The 19065-nt window shown below is 40.6% G+C and overlaps 1 protein-coding gene across 2 annotated transcripts in view; it reads right to left on the bottom strand.

The window, feature by feature from the left end:
- Window positions 1–241: 241 nt before the first annotated feature.
- LOC125885376 (MORN repeat-containing protein 4-like) overlaps window positions 242–19065 on the bottom strand; it is a 40533-nt gene continuing 21709 nt past the window's right edge. For both annotated transcript variants that reach the window (XM_049570870.1, XM_049570868.1), the window contains exons 4-5: window positions 15936–16045; window positions 242–10790 (exon numbers count right to left, since the gene is read on the bottom strand). In XM_049570870.1, coding sequence (XP_049426827.1) covers window positions 10636–10790; window positions 15936–16045 — 265 coding nt within the window. In that variant the 3' untranslated portion in view covers window positions 242–10635. The remainder of the gene's footprint in view (window positions 10791–15935; window positions 16046–19065) is intronic.

Genomic DNA, 19065 nt, shown 5'->3' with positions numbered 1-19065 from the left:
GCGGAGGGGTTAAAGTCCAACCTAAACACACCTTAAAGCTATTTTAGTGACAGCAGAGCAGAGTGGGTGGGGGGAGGGGAGGACGGCGCGGGGGGAGGGGGGTTTCTGACAGCCGAGCTCCACAAATAATCGCTAGACCTGCCAAGATGTGTGATCAGAGTTCAAAATCCCTCCGTGTGTGTGTGTGCTGACATGTGAGTGTGTACCTTTTTATTGTTCTGCCGTTTTCAGTGTTTCACGTCTCCCTGCGGCCTCTCACACACCTTTGCTCAGTAAAAACACAAAAAAAGAAGCTCGTAATCCAGTTGAATTTCATGCATTTTTTCTTTATTGTTCCTCTGTGGATTCATTCCCATTTAAAAGCCCAAATGCTTTTTTTTTTTTTTTTTTTTCATGACATCATCATCTTGCAACAAATTCATCAGAAACGACAAAAGTGACATTATGGCTTTGTGACAACAACAGGCCTCAGGTTTCAGTGTTCAGATGCGTTTCAGTGTTTAAAGGTGCAGAAACAGGGACAAAGCCTCGTGTGAAACATACAGCACGTGTGTCAGACGGTTCGTTCATAAGGTCCCACATTATCTAGATTTTATTTACCAGAATATTTTACAGGATAAGTTCTGGTGTAAGTAGGATCAGCTGTAGACTTTCTCTACATCTTCAACAGAAGGTGAACAATCACTTGTGTTAATATGACTGTTTCAAGCCAGTTTCAAGTTTTGGAACTTGACTATGGCCTTTACTCTGATAAGAGCTTTGAAATGTCTGCGTGTAGATCATTAATGACACCTGAGCCAGATCCATTCGCTGAGTGAAGACTGTGAGATGTGTTTGAAAACTCATAAGTGGACCTTTGATCTTAGATTGTCTTTATCATATTGTGAACTTAAAGTCACAATTGAAGGTGCTCTGTGTTAGGAAATTATTTTAGTTGATGTTAAATAAGATTTTAAAAAAAGCTTAATGTCTGTTTCAACTGAGCAAACTCTGTCTCAGGTCCGAGGGCAGGAGTAAGTGTTAGCGCTTAACTTTCTTCTAACCAATTTAGATTTAAAAATTTGAATTTCAAGAATGAATCCCTTGTTCCCAGTAGCTCAGGTTAAGGTAGCATCAGTAGCTTTGGTCCTGTTTGGGTCCCTTCAACCAACAATTACTGATATACCCATTTAGCTAAACCAGAAAAACTTCACACACCAGATTTGCTGAGACTGTCCTCCAAAAAACGATCCCAAATTTTTATTCTTCATTCCAATTACCTCTGAAGTCAGAGGTTGGAGCTGTGAATGGCTGCACACCTGAGTTGACCGCATTCCAGTACAACAAGTCAGTTGTTCCCAATACCACTTCTAGCCAGGTTAGCCATCGTTAGCAAAACCAGCTGATGGCAACGCATTGCGCTGTATTTGCGCTGCCGCACGGTAAATATGTTCTGTTCTCTCAACATTGATTAGTGTTGTTAATGTGCTAACGGGCTAACTAGCATTAAGATGGCCTTATGGTGCGTTTTGTACTCGGAGGTCGGAAGTCAGAAGTGGGAATGACGTCACCTCTGAGCTGACAACCGTTTTTGCATTCTAGTTGACAACAGTGGACAAGTCAGAAAAAAACATGGACGCCCGCAAGAAAGCCTTTGTTGCCCGTGCACTTTCGGAGTATAGACAGCTTCAAAACCATCATGCACTCCAACTGATGAACGTCGCAGATGAGGCTGACCTACTGTAAAACAAATAAGATAAAATTGCTATAAACAGTACTTTAGCAGAGCGTTTACTCACTATGTATGTGACCGGCAGCCATCTTGAATTCGTAAGTCGGGGTTGATGTGGTTGCTCTGACTTTCCGAGTTGGAAATCCAATCTCAGGGTACATTCGAGTTTAAACTTCCGACTGGGAACTGGGAATTTCCGACCTCCAAGTACAAAACGAACGTACCATTACAGTTTCCCTTTGTGAATGATGGTCACAGACTACTGCCATCTGCTGGTATAGAGGGGTATGTCCTCTCACGCAGGCACGGAACATACACGCTTGTTTGCTGTCAGTTTGGTGTGTTTGTGTTTAACTTTTTGGTTAAGATATGGCGACATGCGGTGATGCAGCAGGGGGCTCACAGCGCTCCTAGTGCTCTGACGTTAGGAGGAGTAGGAACAAACATCTTCTGTGGTCGTACGGGTTAAAGGACATGTTGGGTTTGCCTCAGTTGAGCTTGCAGAGCTGCTTCTGTCAGCCAATCAGAGTTCAGTACTGTGCGGCACTTAATCAGTCTTTTAATGGCTTCACCACTATCCCTTTTAAACCGGTTTAAACCCTTTTAATTCAGGTTTGCACTTCTGTACAGATGGAGGACAGGCCAAGAGACAGATTTAAAACTTATGGTCAAAATTAATACAGCAGAATATCCTGACTTTTAGTCTGTAGCACGAGTTAGCCTCCATGTTAGGATCCTACAGTTCCCATAATGCAATAGTGTCATTCAGTAGACCCTCCCTGCCTGGTCCAAACCCTATATTCACAGTTTGTAGCACAGGCCTCCAAAGGCTCTACGCTGTCTCACTTTTTGTTTTCTTTTAATTTGGGAGTCACGGTGCATTTAAAATAAAACTGCAACAGCCGGATAATGTGGGACCTGAACCATTTCTTATCCTTCTATATTTCCTGAATAATTTTAATGTCTTAAAAGCTTCAATGTAAATGTTGTTACATCTAGTGTTTTACTTTCCGTGTTCCAGATATTTGCATTCAGCTTTTCTGCCAAAAACTGAACCCAAAGCAGACGAAGGCAGTGAGTCGGTCGTGTCATTAGTCATCAGGCTATAATCTCAATCTGAGTGGGATACGTACACTGATCAACCGCTGGCCTCCGCCCCCACACTGCCTCTCAGACTTCATCAAGCAGAGAAAACACAACAGCTTAAAAAAAAAAACAAAAAACTGTGACACTCAAGAAAAAGTCAATAAAACAGTATTCAATGTATTCAAAGCACAGTAGAAGAAGGTTTTTGTTCAGGCACTTGTTAAACTACCTCTGTGTCGTTCATTTTTTTTTTTTTTTTTTCCATTTCCAGTCTCGATTCTCTCACTTGTTGAACAACAATTACAGAGACATGGAATGCTCTTTCCTTATTTTCTCATTATAGTGGTGATTATAGTAATGGGTTTGGTTTTGTTTGTGCCAAACATCAGGCTGGTACAGGCTCGAGTGTGTGTGTGTGTGTGTGTGTGTGTGTTTGTGTGTGAAAGAGTGTGTGAGAGGTGAACACTGCGGAACGAATGGAAATAACGACACTGATTACATCTGCAGTCCTCACATGTGTAGAATAAGTGACACAAGTAAACATTTTCTCTTTGCCTCTTGAAAAACACGGAGGGAAAAAAATCTAATTTTACATTCAAAAGATTAAGACTGTTAGAGAAAAACAACAACATCAACAACAACAGAGTTCGGGTGCAGAATAAACAGTCATAGCCTCAACGAAGAAGAAAAATCAGGATTTGTTTTGTTAAAATATCCCATTTAAAAGGCATCAAGTCTCCTCGGATTGTTTGAAATCACCTCTAAAACAGAATATTCACGAAAAGAGTTTTAAATTTTTTTAAGCAAATAATTACCTCCTGAATTTTATCTTTTTTAAAATATTTATGTTGGGTGATCCAAATAGGAGCCAAATACTGTCCGTATGTACCATGCTTTCTGTACAGTTATGTACATTTGTTTAAACTCAAAGGAACAGTCTTTACTGTTGTTTTACCCTGAGTCAGATACAAAGATTGACACCAATTTTATAGGTCCAAGAGGTGCCTAGCTTATGTCTACCATACATTTGAAGGCTTTGAAAGACTGACACCTTCTCAAATCTAAAGACAAAGGGAGTTTTTAGTCACACTATAAGATTTTGCAAAGACTGGGGACCTTGCAGTGTCACTATTTGCAAGACTACAACAAGATTCCTTTTGAGATTATGTCCCATCCTGCTCCTGGTGGAAAATTTTACACCAAACTCCCTTTAAGACATAAGACATATTAAAAATTCCTTTTGTGTCTTGGAAACACAAACTCTAGAAATACAAAATTAAAGGTGTCATACAGTATGTCGACAGTATTCTTGTCAATTTGGCATCAATAAAATCCATAAAAATAAACTGTACTGGTGTACAAACTTGTCACCTCAACTAGCTACTAGCTTGTGTTGGTTAGCTATGCTATTCTAGTGGGAGGAGACTGTTGGAATGGGAGACGACCGATTTCAAAGGGTTGGTGGTGGATCAGATACACACAGAATTAAAAACCGACTCTTGTTCACTCCACAACGCCACCGGTCCAAGAGAACCGAGACTTTGGCCCACTCCCAATACTCCCAATACTCCCAATGGCCAACTACCCCATAGCACTTGGCCCACTACCCCTTGGCCCTTGAAATGAAGCAACGTGGAGTAGGGGTTGAAATCTTTCTCAAGGAATTGGGACACCAGTCACTACGTCACTTCGTCGGTCACATTCACGCATGCGTAACTATTTTTAACAGGAAGCCGTGAGCCATCTACATTTCCAACCAGTATCTACAGTGGAGTCTTTGGTTGAGTTAGTCCTACCGATTGCGTTTGCTATATTCATCATGCTTCGTTTGATGAACGACAGACGACTTCTGCTAGCTAGCTAACCAGCTAACATTACGAGGCAGCGTAGTTATACTAGCTGGCGTGTTATTGTAATGTGAAAATTCAACAATTTTGCAGAACAGGACAGATTACAAATGCCAGATAGTGCGTGCTAGCTAGCTAACAAGCAACCTGACGACGGTAAAATTAACTATGTATGAACTTTTTTCCCAGTCTCTTTCTCGGTGGTAGCCATGGTGACGTCTACCCCTTGCCGTCAAGTCAGCATCTGAAATCCCTCGCTCCGAAGGGCTAGTTTCATACCCACTACCCCTCGTTATGCCCCCTACCCCTACACGCAAAAAGGAATTGGGACACCCCTACCCTTTGTGGGAAGATGCAAATCTAGGTGTAGGGCCAAGGGGTAGGGCTAGGGGGGGGTATTGGGACAGGCCCTTTTTTAACGTTCTCACACCTCCCAGGCTCTCCATGTTTACTGTCTACCTGGTTTCCTGTTTGGTGCTGGAGAGAGCGCAGCTGTTGGTTGTTGACAATGTTCACATCTTTGAACTTCAGTATTTGCATGAGCCAAGACTAAGAACTTCAGATTTTAATAAAGATGATTGATTTGATCAAACGTTCAACGAGAAACAGACTGAGTTAAGACAGCTTGGACAGAGCCTTATGACCACCTTACAGCTAGACTTGCGTAGCAAGAGCTATCTCCAAGGCGCTATGTCAGCGCTCGAGAATAGTCTTGGATCACTGATTATCTTTCTGCTACAGGCAGCACTGAGCCAAGGATGCAGTGACGGTGCTCTTGCAATGTAGTGTCACTGGAAGTTTGTCCGTGACAGTGAAATCGCTTGAAAAGTTTCTTGGTGTAAGGCCAGCGTTAGCTTACCACAAAACCTGGAAACAGGAGGAAACTGCTAGTGTAACTGGTTTTTTTTTTTTTTTTTTTTTTTTTTTAAAGTTCAGCTTTCCACCAAAATAAAACTGATCCGTCTTTTGATCTGACGTGGGGCAAGACAACAAGACTGTTCCCTTAAAGCAGTGGTTCCCAACTGGTGGGTTGCGGTCCAAAAGTGGGTCATGGGTCCATTCTGCACGGACCGCAAGTGACTCAAGAATGTGTTAAGTTTGTAAAAAAAAAACCCAACACATTTTATTTTTGAAGTACAGTGAATTTCCAGCCCAAACTTTTTTTTGTGAAGTGTCGTTTCCTGTTGTAGAGTGAGTGAAAACAGACAGCTACTTAACAGAGACCACAAACTAGCTCGACGACATGGCCAAACGCAAGTATGACGCTTAATATATTAGGCTTTGTGGACCTTGAACTCATGACTAAGGAGAAATCTGGACACTGTGGCTGGACCCGTTGGGAACCAATGCCTTAAGGGGTAGTTCAACATTTGGGGAAATACACTCATTTGCTCATTTGCTAAGAGCTAGATTAGAAGATCAATGTCACTCAGGCCTGTAGATGATGACGTCAGCTTAGCTTAGCATGAAGAGCTAGGCTACTTGATTCCCCGTGTTGTCAGTCTTCATGCTAAGCTGAGCTCATCGCCTGCTGGCTGCAGCTTCACATTTCCTGTGTATTCATGAGCGTGGTAACTCTAAACGTGTTGCCCAAAATCTGTAACTGTTCCTTTAAGCTCACATTGGTCGAGTTGAGGATATTTCATAAGTTATTCCAATTATCTTTGATGATTTGGCCAACAGTGGACACTTGTGTGAAGACAGCCCAGGTCTGTTGTGTAACATTGCTAAGACACTTTTAGTATAAATTTAAATTTGAGGCTTTTTGATGGTTGTCTCCTGGGGTTGCTGATTGATTAAGTGTTTTGATGAACTGACTGAGGTGGAAGGAAATGAGTGAATTCTGTTTTAGTGTGGATTTCGACTGCACCCTCCTCACATCACAGTGAAACATGAAATCAAACAGTGTTACTCATGACGACGGCTGCTGTTGAGTGAAAACCTTTTATGTTAATATCAAACGGCAACTTTTCAAGTTGAGATTTTAAGGTGTGTGTTTAAAGGGTTTTATGATCCCTTAACTGTGAAGGAACATGGGATCATTCTGTTCAATAAAGAACAATATTATAAAAAACAATCACATGAAACAAAGTCACAAGGTTTTTTCCTGGTACTGACACAGTGTCCAAGACTGACAGATTACTGAAGTGCGTGTTGCACCCCAACCTCCCCACCCCCCCAGTCTGAAAGCCACCTCAGCTAAAGGCAACAGTCAGCTCCATTTAACAGTGTCTCTGTTCGGGTCCCAGAGCCAATTAAAAGGTGTGAGATGCCTCCATCAGTTCAGTTTTCAATGTCGCTGTCAAATCAGTCAGCGGGGAAGACATCAGCCCCCCAAACCACATCCTAAATTAATCGCACTCGGAGATAATCACATAGCCGACAATTAACTCCATTTCCCATTTAATATCCCACCCACCCACCAACCCACAGTACGACGACACACACTCACACACACATATGGCACGTCTACACACCAGTCTTATTACACCGACAGACATTGATCCCCAGCAGGCATGGCACACGCATGAAATATGTGTTAGTTAGAGCTTATCACAAGCTTCGTGAAGTTCACAACAGTGAAGCTTCCACATCTTCTTTTTTTCCTCCTCTGAGGACGGTGGGGGGATTTTTGGTGATTTATACACAAACACAAACACTTGACACCCAAAGTGACATCATTACTCAAAGATGTGAAAATACATTTAAAAAAAAAAAAAAAAAAAGCTGCATAAAGCAGGCGAGAGTTTCATTTCAAACACACACACACACACACACACACACACACACACAAAACCATCCAAAATAATCATTAAGTCTTGTTTTGGTAAATCCTGACATTTAGGTAAAGCACATCATATATTCCTGATATCAATTACAAATGACGTTTATACTTTTGCCTACAAGACGGAAGTGTTTTTGCAAAATATCACATTTCATGTGGAGAATAATGCATGAATTTTTGGAATGAAACCCTTCCAGTTCAGAGAGTCATTTGTCACATCAGACATGCCTCTCTCTGACCCACAAAGCCTTTCCTGCAGACAAAGCAGCCGGCTTCTCATCTCTGAATGTAAAACCCGCTGGAAGGGGGAATCTTGCTTTCAGCCTCAAATTGCACGTTATTATCAAATTGCACCTCCAGAACAGAAATTGCACACATTACTGCAGCCTGTCACGCTTCCCATTACCCTCCGCTGTTCAGCTTATGACGAGCCACTGATTCTGGACCAGCTGCGGCCTGTTGGCACTGTGTGGTTGGCACTGAGGGGGATGTTCCCGCTGATCTGTGATCAGACTGAGCTGTAACGGCACTGAGTGAAAGAAAACAACAAAAGACACTGCTCACATTTACTTTAGCCAAGATCTACACCCCTCTGACATTCCACAAACTTATGTTAAACAGTTTGTATTTAATTCTGCAGTAGAGCACCAATAAGGTCAGATGTCAGAACACATGCTTTTTTTAAAGAGGAAGGCAGGAAACCCAGTAAACACTGATTTGGCAATTCGAAGGTTAAAGGTCAAGTGTGTGGGATTTAGGGGAATATATTGACAGAGGTGGTGTGTATAATCACCTGAAAATAACAACCATCTTTTGTTCCCTAAAAATGAGCTATTCGTTTCTACATAGGGAGCGGGTCCTTGTTCGCGGAATCTGCCATATTGCACCACCATGTTTCTACAGTAGCCCAGAGTGGACAAAACTGAAACTGGCTCTGGATAGGCCACTGTAGTTAGCAGCCCCTGCGCGACAAGCTGAACAGTGTTGGGAAAACTCTGATTTTTAACATAAAACTGCCTTATCTAGGCCTGTAGGCATGTATTTCTATATTTTTAAAACTGATATTTCCCCCACACGCTTGAAAAAATAATTCTGTCCACACAGACTTCTTTACAAATTATCTCTGTCCATACTACAACGCAAAAACGACTCCAAACACTCGCTGGCGTTAGCTGTCTTCAGCAGTGTATCCTGACACTAAACAGGCTAACGTTGCCTTTTTCAAAACTGGAGATCTCATTACCGTTTACTCAAAAGATACGTGTGATGCTCTGGACATGCAAAAGTTTTCCTTCCACTCCTTATCAACAATAATCCCACTCTAGTGTCCCACCATCTGCTCCGACTGATCCTATCCCAAAACTGTTGTTTCTTTAAGGGCTCATACATGCTCAGCATTAGATATGGAGACAGAGACATACGAAGTCTTCTTTCCGTACTCTTTCTTCATTTCGTTCTGAAAGAATTCTCCGTCCACATGTCGGGATGTAACGTCACATGGCTGCACAAACCTCTGCCATCTACAACACTGCCTCTGTTTAAAGGTACAACATTACGACCTCTTCCACTGTCTCCGCATTTGCTGTTGTCTGAAACTTTTGACTCTGCCCTCTAGTGCCACCTATTGGCTGTATCTATGGCATCATAAAGGACATATGGAAGTTTCAGGGCAATGATGTTTACAGCATTTGAAACGGACGTATCTATTTTCGTACGTAAAGGGAGTATAAATTAAACGCAGATGCTGAGGTGGACCAAATACGAATTAAAATAATGACATAATTGTGTCCTTAATGCTCTGTTTTACATGTCCATACAGATACACACCTAAACTTTGTTTGCGTGTGGACAAGAGGCCAAAATGTAGAGGAAAATATAAATTTTTTACAAATATCTGTGTACATGTAGACGGGGCTTTAGTGTTTTTACCAGTTTACATCACCAGGTCTGTTTGTTTTGGAGAGGAAGAGACCTCTGCGGATAATTCAGGTCCCAGTAAAACCTCCTGAACAATGAACGCTAATCTTGAGTTCAAACTTGGCACATGGCTGAAGTTTCAGCTGGCTGCAGTCTGCAATCCTCACCACTAGACGCCACTAAATCCTTCACACTGATCCTTTAAAATATGTTTTGATTAGAAGTGAAAGTAAATTTAGCTGAGTCTATTTGTCCCTCACAGACAGAAAGAGTCCAAAATTCACTACAAATTAAATTAAATTAAATCTCACGCATATTGTCACTCCAATTTAAGTAGTCATATTTGTTTTTACTTCTTTTGTGTGTCATATCAATATGTTAAGATTATTAACTTTGGGACCTACACAAGTTGCTGCATGGAGCTTGTTAATAAGGCGCACTAAAAGGGTAAGCTACAGCTGTTATTTCAGACACCTTTAATCAACATTTTCTGCAGCTCATCTCATTTTCAGGTTGTATCTATAGGTTGTAAACATTAATAAGACTGCTAGAAAAAAACCAACTTCCTTCTCACGTAACAAAAGATAATTACAGATCTTGAATGATTGTTTGAGTTTTAGTTATTTTTACCTTTAATTACTTGAACATGTTAAAAGCTGAACCTAATTAGAATCAATAAGGGATTCAGTCGGGGATATGAAAGGATTCAGATCTGATGAACAGATTTAAAAATACAGAGATACAAACTGGTGATGTAAAAATGCAATCAAACCCCTAAACTGCTTTAAACTTAAATTAACCACATGTATTCAGGTTTAAACCCAGATTTTTTTAAATCACCAAATCAGTGTTTACTGGAAAACGTCTGTATGCATTTTTGAATCCAGAGTTGTGTTTTGTCAGGTTAGCTGAGCCTGAAGCAGATTTAGCACCAGTGTGTTGATTGAGCAGTTGATCTGTGTTTGGCTTAGCTGATCCTAAATCAGTGGCTTTCAAATGGGACGCAATAAAAGAGAATTATCTCCAGTGAACACATATCAGCTGACTGGAGTCACTCATGTTGCTCCAGGGAATACTGCACGTTTCAGAAATGAAAAATAAAATATACAAAATCTTAAAAAATAATCCACTGCATGCTAAATTACAGCAGTCAAATAAAGTGAATGAGAAAAAACTGTAGAAAAGAATGAAATCTCTTAATAAATAACATTATCAGCTATTCAAACCAAGAGGATGATGATGGGGAAGATTATCTTGGTAGTGGGGCACTGTGGGTGATGTAGTCCAGGTCACATGGCCAGAGCTCGGGCCTTGGCGGCTGCTGCCTGCGCTCTCTGCACGGCTCCCTGGCTGTTCTCCCTCCTCATCAACTGGCTGGTCTCAAACAGACCCTCATGGCTGCCACCGCCGCCACCGGGGCCTCCGTCCGAAAACGTCAGCACTCCTGGACCAGACAGACCCCTTGTGACTTATTTCATCAGAGCACACAGGACATAAGACAAACTCTAAAGGCTGTGTAAGTAACAGCCCTGTGCCAACCCCTTCTCATTCCCAGGTTGTCAAATACTGATGCTTTGTTGCGCCCCTCTGCATCTGATATCAACACACAGGGCACCATTTAGCGAATCTATGTGACGCACAGCTGAAACACATTGTGGTTCATTTAGGTAACAAAACTACCAAGATAATGATTTGGGGTAAAAAGAACATTTGTTTCGTAACATAAATACGTCACATAAGTCATGTCAGTGTGACAACCATAGGTCAGTTACGTAACATTACTTTAAAACAGCGGTGTCTGTTGGTTACATGTGTGACACCAACTGGATAAGTCTAGTTTTTTTAAACCCTTCCTCCCACCCTGTGCAGACTTTCTTGTTTTGTATGCTGCGTCAGTTGCTCTCAGTGTCAACTATTTTTTATGTAATATTTACTGTACAGACACAAGAGTGCTACTGATCTTATTCATCTAATACATTTATTTCCCAAAATATTGCACAATTTCCTAGGCTTAGGAAAAGATCATGGTATTGTATTGAAAAAGTCTTTGCTATCTCGAAGCATAGGCTTTCACACCTGCTCTGTTTGGTTTGGTTCAGTCAAACACAAGTGTGTTTGCACCCTCAGTGCGGTTCGTTTGGGCAGGTGTGAACACACCAAAACAACCAGACCAAGACCTTCTTGAAGAGGTGGTGTCAGTCCGGTTCCAAAGGAACACTGGTGCGGTTGGTTTGTGGTGAAAAGGTGTTCCGACCTGGATGTGAAGCAACTGCGGTCACATGACACATTGTTTGGGTTAAACATGAGCATGTTACAGTCCTGGAGGATTATTAATGTGCACCTCCTCCTGTACTGCCTTAATATGCACATTCAGCACATCCAATGCATCAACACATTGTTTTCTAGTTGGAGCCACGCCTCGTTTTCAAACTGTATGGTTTGACTAAAATGAACAATGACAGCAATATAGTCCACGATGAGCAGCGCTGAAATCAACCTGCGTAGTTGTCCCTCCATTGTGACATTAGAAAGTGTCACATTTATCTTGCAAGTGTACTCTTCTTCAACGTTTGCTTTACTTCCTGGATTTTTCCCACATGGAAATTCTGACCAATCAAGAGCAGCTTTCTCACACAAGGCATTTGATCTGGTCCTCTTGTAAATGCTGCCGTGAGAACACGAACCAACTCTAGACAATTATACGACTTTGGAACAACATGAGTCCCTGATTCAGACCAAAGCAACACAACTCGAGGTCTGAAAGCAGCCTAAGACAGGATACAAAAACTTTTTCCACACTGAACAAAGACCATGATTGTTTCCTTACTTTACACAAGTTCTTTGAGTTACCTTAACATAACTATAAAACTATATATACTATAAAAGAAAACGCATTACATATGTTGACAGTGAACATTCTGCAGATTAAAAAAGTGACCCAGGTGACAGGTCAGGTCAGATTTAGAAACATTCACAACAGTAACACAGAATTGTGCTCATGATTGAAAATATTTTCTTGGTGTAAACAGAATGTTTTGCATCCATCTTCCTCAGTAATGAAAATATAAAGACTAAGTTGTGGCAATCAAGTGTGCAGTAAGATTTTATTAATATATATTTATTTGTGCAGAGAGGAATCATTTCTACAAACTTCAGAGAGGTTTTGGTGTAATGTATTAATCCTTCTTGATGCTGTAAACACTCACCGCTGTGTGAACTCTCTCCCCATCCTTTGTTAATTCCCTTGTTTGAAAATATATTGTATTATTAACTAAGCTGAGACTCAAACTCAGACTCTCGTTTGTGTTTCATCACCTTAATCTTCTGTCTTCTGTTTGACTTATTGCTTCCTTCATATAATGGGTAAGGGTTAACTGTTGGCTGAACTTTTGTTAATGTTCAACTAAAAACTGCATAAAAAAACATTTAGGAATGGAGCCCTTCCTTTAAAAACAACCACTTGGCCTGGCTCTGATTTCAGGTTGTTAGATCTCAGGAACCCGAAGGAATCTATATGTTCCATCTCTATTTCTACAAGCACAAAAATGAACCAGTTGCCACGGTGACACAAATAAAGATGTGTTGATTACCTCCCGAGACTCAGAGCCTAGACGCACACGGGGCGGGGGGGCTCCAGTTCAGACAATTAACACGTTTCACTGTTCAATATAATTAAAAAGTATTTAAAACATTTGGAATCAGAACAAAGAGAGTGAGAGATGCTGTAAAGATGTGAGACTGAAAACTCTGTCTCAAAACTCAGATATGAAGTATTCCCTTCATTTGTGAGAAGTAGCAAACTTGAAGCAGTTAAAAGAAGCATAAAACTGAACAAAACATTAAATTAAAGCAAGTTACTAAATCAAAGGTGCCAAATTAAGATACAGAAATAACCCTCAATCCGCATCATCTTTCTGCTACAAGCCGTTTATAACTTAAACATTTTTACTGTACATGATTGGATAATTACCTGCATTACTGCACTCAAAATTGACTATAATATAATGGTGGAAGATCAGCACAGTTGCCGGAAGAAAATGTTGGCACTGTACGTTTCTGCAAACCATGCGTACATTACATTTGCATGTTTAATACGCATTATATCCACCTTATTCCTAGCCCCCATGATACCTTGCGTGAAGTATGGGTGCAACTTCCGGCGCTAGCCGTAACTAATTTCCAATGGTAACAGTTTGTTTACAGTTCTCTTTTCTTCTTTCCAAGAGCAATTGGGAAATAAAATGTGGAACACACCACCTGTTATAGCTCAGACAGCATTATGTGATCATACCTCTGCCATCTCTGACAGCCATCTCAAAGCATTGTTTTCTTTTTTCCATTTCAACCTAGCACGCTAGCAATTAGCTTGCCTTTCTCTGGTAAAGTATTGTTAACTTTAACATGGCCCGAGCTAGCTTAAGGTAAACATCTGCTCCTACTAAAGATAATTTATGATTTCTGATGACTTATTGAGAGATACTGACACATAATTCAGTATTAACTGTAGCTCCATGTAAAGTGAATAAATGTGATGTTTCCCTGCTAATCCTCCGCTCACCTGTGTTAATGACGCAGTTCACGTTTTTTTAACCTCTGATTTATTCAAACTGTTCTGAGCGAAACGTGATGCTGAATTTAGCAGCAGACTTCAGTAACTGTAATATAAAGTCAAAGTAGGTTTTTTTTTGTATGATATAAAGGAAGTACGGTAAATCAGTAACACATTCACAGCCCTAATGTCTAAATAATTATTTCACGGTATGTTACTGTGTTTATTTTCTAATGTAGGTTGAGAATGAAGTCAGACGGGGAAAGACAGGGACATCATGTACTGACATTGAGTGACAGACCTGTCAGTCCACGTGTCATTCTCTTCTGCAAATTCTGATGAATACTTTTCCTCTATGTCTCGTGAAACTCTTGTGGTTTTATTTCTCATATCAACGGTACCTTTGGCAACAGGAGCAATCCCATTTTGTTCTGGTCACATGTTCAACACACAGTTGCTGAAGACAAAAATTTAGCTTAGACTGGTTGTAAGTCGTTACAGACACAGACAGTGCAACAGGTACCAGAACTCCGCAAAGACATTTTAGAAAATGCTGAGTCAACGTTAGTTAAATATTTGTCAAAAAATAAATCAGTGTTTGCTAAACTGAAGGCAAAATACTTTCGATAAGAACCAGCATTGACGGTTAACCACCAAGAGTAGCCACTGGGACTCACCGCAGACAGTCTGTGGGACGAACTAGCTTACTGCTACTTCTGCTTTCTCACAGGAATAAGGTGGATAAATGTTTCTAAAATGATGTAGCTTTTAAGTTGACTCTGTCATTCACAGGTGGTAGGGAATGTTGATGGCCGAGTAGGGCTGCAAGATTATAACCCCAAAGGTAGTCTCGATTATTTCGATCAGTATTTCGATCTCAATTATTCATTGTTTTAGGGGATAAAATATTTTTATTGCACTTTCACATTTACATTAACAGAGCACTGCTTTTACTTCCATGTTGTGCTACATTCCTGCTAATGTCACCACTAATCTTTGCATCAAAACAGGACTTAAAATAGGGTTCTTCTTTACCTAAATTCCAGGCATCTCCTACAGATACACCGCTGTATTTTTTATTTATTTATTTGATTATTGTTTCTTACAGCAGTCACGGTGATGCCCTGCAGCGTTGCAGCATTCAGAGGTGAAGTTAGTGACGTTATTCTCAGCCTTTATGAATTCATCGTACTGGAGTTTGGGGTTGTTGTTTTTTTTGGTGGTTTAAAAGTTAGTTGTGTTGCTTTGCGGTTCAGACACAAGTCTCATGCACTCTTTGCAGATAATTTGTTCTCTTCAAAATCTGAAATACTTCCAAACAACAGATGAGGATGGTTGATAATAGCTGGTTTTCAGTTTGCTTGTCTGCAGTCACAGCCATCAGGAAAGTTCTTCACAGGCTGCCGCTGCAGGGTGTGTGTGTGACAGCATGGCAGCTTTTTTTAACAGGCTGCTGTTAGATTAAGAAGTGCTTGAGAGTTTTCTATGAGCACAGCACGCATTTTAAACATCAACACTGCATTATGTTCATTTATCGATGGGAGCCAAAAATCGTGACTGTGATTAATATTCGATTAATTGAGTCTCAACACCTAGTTCAGACACCTAATAAAGTAAAAAAAAAGTAAAGTAAAAGAGCTCATGATGCTGAAGGGCCCATTCATGTACTTTAATTAAAATAAGCCCCACCTTTTATATGCTGTTGGGTATCTTGTGAATTTCCCTGAGGATCAATAAAGTTTTATCTTGATCCATAATAACACATCATAATTTATTTCATGATTATATTGTATTAATAATCCTACTCTCTAAAGTAACCTAATATGGTCAGATGGATGGTCAGTGGAGTAAAAAGTACAATATTTGCTTCTGAAATGTGAAGTAGACATAGTGACAGAAAAAGGAAATGCTCAAGTAAAGTACAAGTGCCTCAAAATTAGGTAGAAGACAAGGTTATGTTCCAACACAGCTATTAAAACAGTGCAGAGTATCTTTAAAATGACTCCTCTGAGAAGACTGAGTTGAGTAGTGAAGTCTTACCGTAGCCGTCCACACATCCGCTTTTAAACTCGCCCTCGAATCTCATCCCATCAAAGCGAGTAAACACGCCGGCGCCTTGAAATTTGCCCTGCACAAATTCACCTTCATACCTAAAAAACATTCACATAATAACACATTTATACGAGGAATAAAAATCTTAAATTCCTAGGATTGCTACAATAGAGCATACTTACAGTTATTTTCAGAAATTTAAGAATGAAAGTAAAGAGCTGAGAGGGGGACGAGGAGTGACATTTTTCAAAAGCAACAGGAATGCTTTTACACTGACATTAATAATGGAGGTTTGACAGCTTCACTGTAGCACTATTGGCTTTGAATGTTTGGAATTTGAGGTATGACATTGGAAGATGACAAAAACTATTTGTGACTGTTGTTTAAAGTGCACCGAGGTTTCAAAGCTTTCCTCAAATCATTAAAACTGGGAACAGCAGCAGAGAGATGGGAAACAAAACTGAAATCTAAAAAAAAAGACTTCTTGTTTGTTTTTTGTTTGTTTGTTTGTTCTTTTAGTTTCTTATAGTGCATCATCGGAACCACGTGCATAAAGTTTAGAAACTGTAAATTGTAGTTGAGAGAAAGAAAGGGAGGTGGATGTGAAATTAAAGTGCAACTAACTCAAGACACAATACAGTGATAACAACATCACAACACAGGCAATAATGTATGTGATGCAGCACAACACCGTGCATGTTTGTGACATAACAATATTCTCCTGCTAACTGACAGAAGAAATGTTGGCATTGTTGTTTCTGCAAACCACGTTACATCTGTACATTATTATGTAGTACAGAATTCTTCAACGTTTGAGGAGAAGAGATGCAGCAGGGACCCCCTTCTACATATGCTTTACAAAAGTGAATTGCACATAAGATAATTCTCAGAAAATTTTCATATCTTCTTTTGTTTGTAATTGCCTATAGCTGCTAAGTCAGCAGCAGTTGTAGCATGGCTAGGTGCTTTAGCTTCCTTTTCGACAGAGGTTTCTGACAGTGTGTCAGAGTCTCTTGCTCGAAAACGTTACGAAGCAATTCATTGTGGCTCGCAAGAATGTCCGAACACTTGGAATAACAACACAGCTTAGTTTCCGATTTGTTTCAATAGTATGTAAATGTTATCTAACTACTTTGATTTAGAGCTAGCTAGCTAACACAAATTTACAGGGATTTATTGGTAAACTTAATGTTGTGTAGTAAGACCCAGGATGTAGCAGATATGTTTTAAGGCTGCTGGATTAATTGAATTTTAATCTAGGTTACGTTTTGGACTTTCAACGATTATGAAAACAATATAATCGACATAAAACTATTATGCGCTTCTTGTCAGTTTACTCTCGTTGTCTTGTGTTGCAAATCAATTGCACCCGGAAGCAGCGCATGCGAAATACCTCCCCCTCCCCTCCTCTCCTCTTTTCACGCCACGAGCCAGTCATGTAGGTGAACTACGAGTAATGCTAGGGGCAGGTGATCACAGAAGATTTCAAAAACAGCGTGCGGAAAATGGCAGAGGGAGAGTGAGAGAGGCTGGTCTGTGTGTGTGTGTGTGTGTGTGTGTGTGTTATACGATGGCATGTCAATTCTGTCTCTACATGCGCGTTTAAAATTCTCCTCTGCTCTCTGTAGCACGCATCGGGGCCGAACTCCACCGTGCGCGATACAGAGAGCAGAGGAGAATTTTAAACGCGCATGTAGAGACAGAAATGACATGCCATCATGTAAACAATATAAGTCATCACGTGCGCCGCATAATCGTTTGCATAATCGTGATTTAAATTTTGACCAAAATAATTGTGATTATTATTTTTTCCATAATCGAGCAGCCCTACTATGTTTCAACAACTCTGATTAAAATGGTTAGATTTAGGCACAAAACCCACTTGGTTATAGTTGGAAAAAGATCATGTTTGGGCTTGAAAAACATGATTTTGGTGGCACAGCTTGGTGAAAAAGAACTGCTTTTTGCAGCTCTATGCCCGGTGGAAAAACAGCAAGGTGTCGGTAAAAAACACCCATGTTAGGTGGCTAAAAATTGGCTGCAAACACAGGTATGACTCGCTAAAATACAACTGGTTTGATGTAAGTCTCAAACAGTGGTCCACCGTCCCCTCCACCTCCCGATGACAAAAGCCCTTTTACACAGACATGGCGCTGTAGAGCCACTACGAAGTCCATTCTTCACACTGCCTTTGCATTTTTACACAATTTTACAAAATGACGGCGGCATCAATCCATTCCAGTGTCTGATGTTAGACAGCATCCAGGCATCACAGAAGCAGCTTTCAAGAGTGCGGCGGCAGGTTGCGTCTGAGGTTGCTACACAACCGTAACAAGCACCATTCCATAGCCTATTTACCTGATATCTGAGGTGCAGAGCTGATCTTCTTCCAGGTGGTGTTTGTGTGTAGGCCTATTGTCCGTGGGACTGATGTAAAGCTCTGGCAGCCCTGCACTAAAACGATCAACTTCTTCTCCATATTTACCACAGACTGATATTTGCAGATGAGGGGAAAGATTTATCTCAGGGCACAGCCATTAAGGCCTGAAAATTAGGCTCTCGGGAACCTGTGCGTGCTGCTATGGCATCACTCTGACGTTTGAACGCACCTGTCACACGTCTACATTAAACAATGAATTTGAGGGCGCAAAAAACTGTGCAAGCCCTGGCACGTTGTCAGAACATCACACCCTTGCCGCCCATGATCCCGTCTTGCTTGCTGTCCTGTTTAACAGACTCCATTTTGGCGCTGTTACTACCTCTCTTTCCAGCTCAGAGGTGAGACAACTCTGTGCCTCCATTCCACAACTGTAAGTTTTATACTAAACAGTGAGGCGTGAAATTCTCGCCTTGAATAGACACTGCCTTTTCAAAAGGAGCTAAAGTCAACTCATGTTCTGTGTCACTTTAGAAATGTTGATATGATACATATAAAATGTAAAAAATGTAAAGTATCTGTGGTTTGCAAAAATGTCCAGAGCCAACATTTTCTTCTGGCAACAAGGCTGACAAAAAGAACGTTCAGTTTCACAGTTTAACAGACACCCGAGGAAGAACTGTGAGAAATCTGCCTTTTTTTAAATACACACAGCAGGAATACAAGATTCAATTACTTCAA

Source organism: Epinephelus fuscoguttatus, linkage group LG3, assembly GCF_011397635.1.
Source record: "Epinephelus fuscoguttatus linkage group LG3, E.fuscoguttatus.final_Chr_v1".
In the NCBI taxonomy this organism is placed as follows: Eukaryota; Metazoa; Chordata; class Actinopteri; order Perciformes; family Serranidae; genus Epinephelus; species Epinephelus fuscoguttatus.
This window is presented reverse-complemented; position numbering and strand designations above follow the sequence as displayed.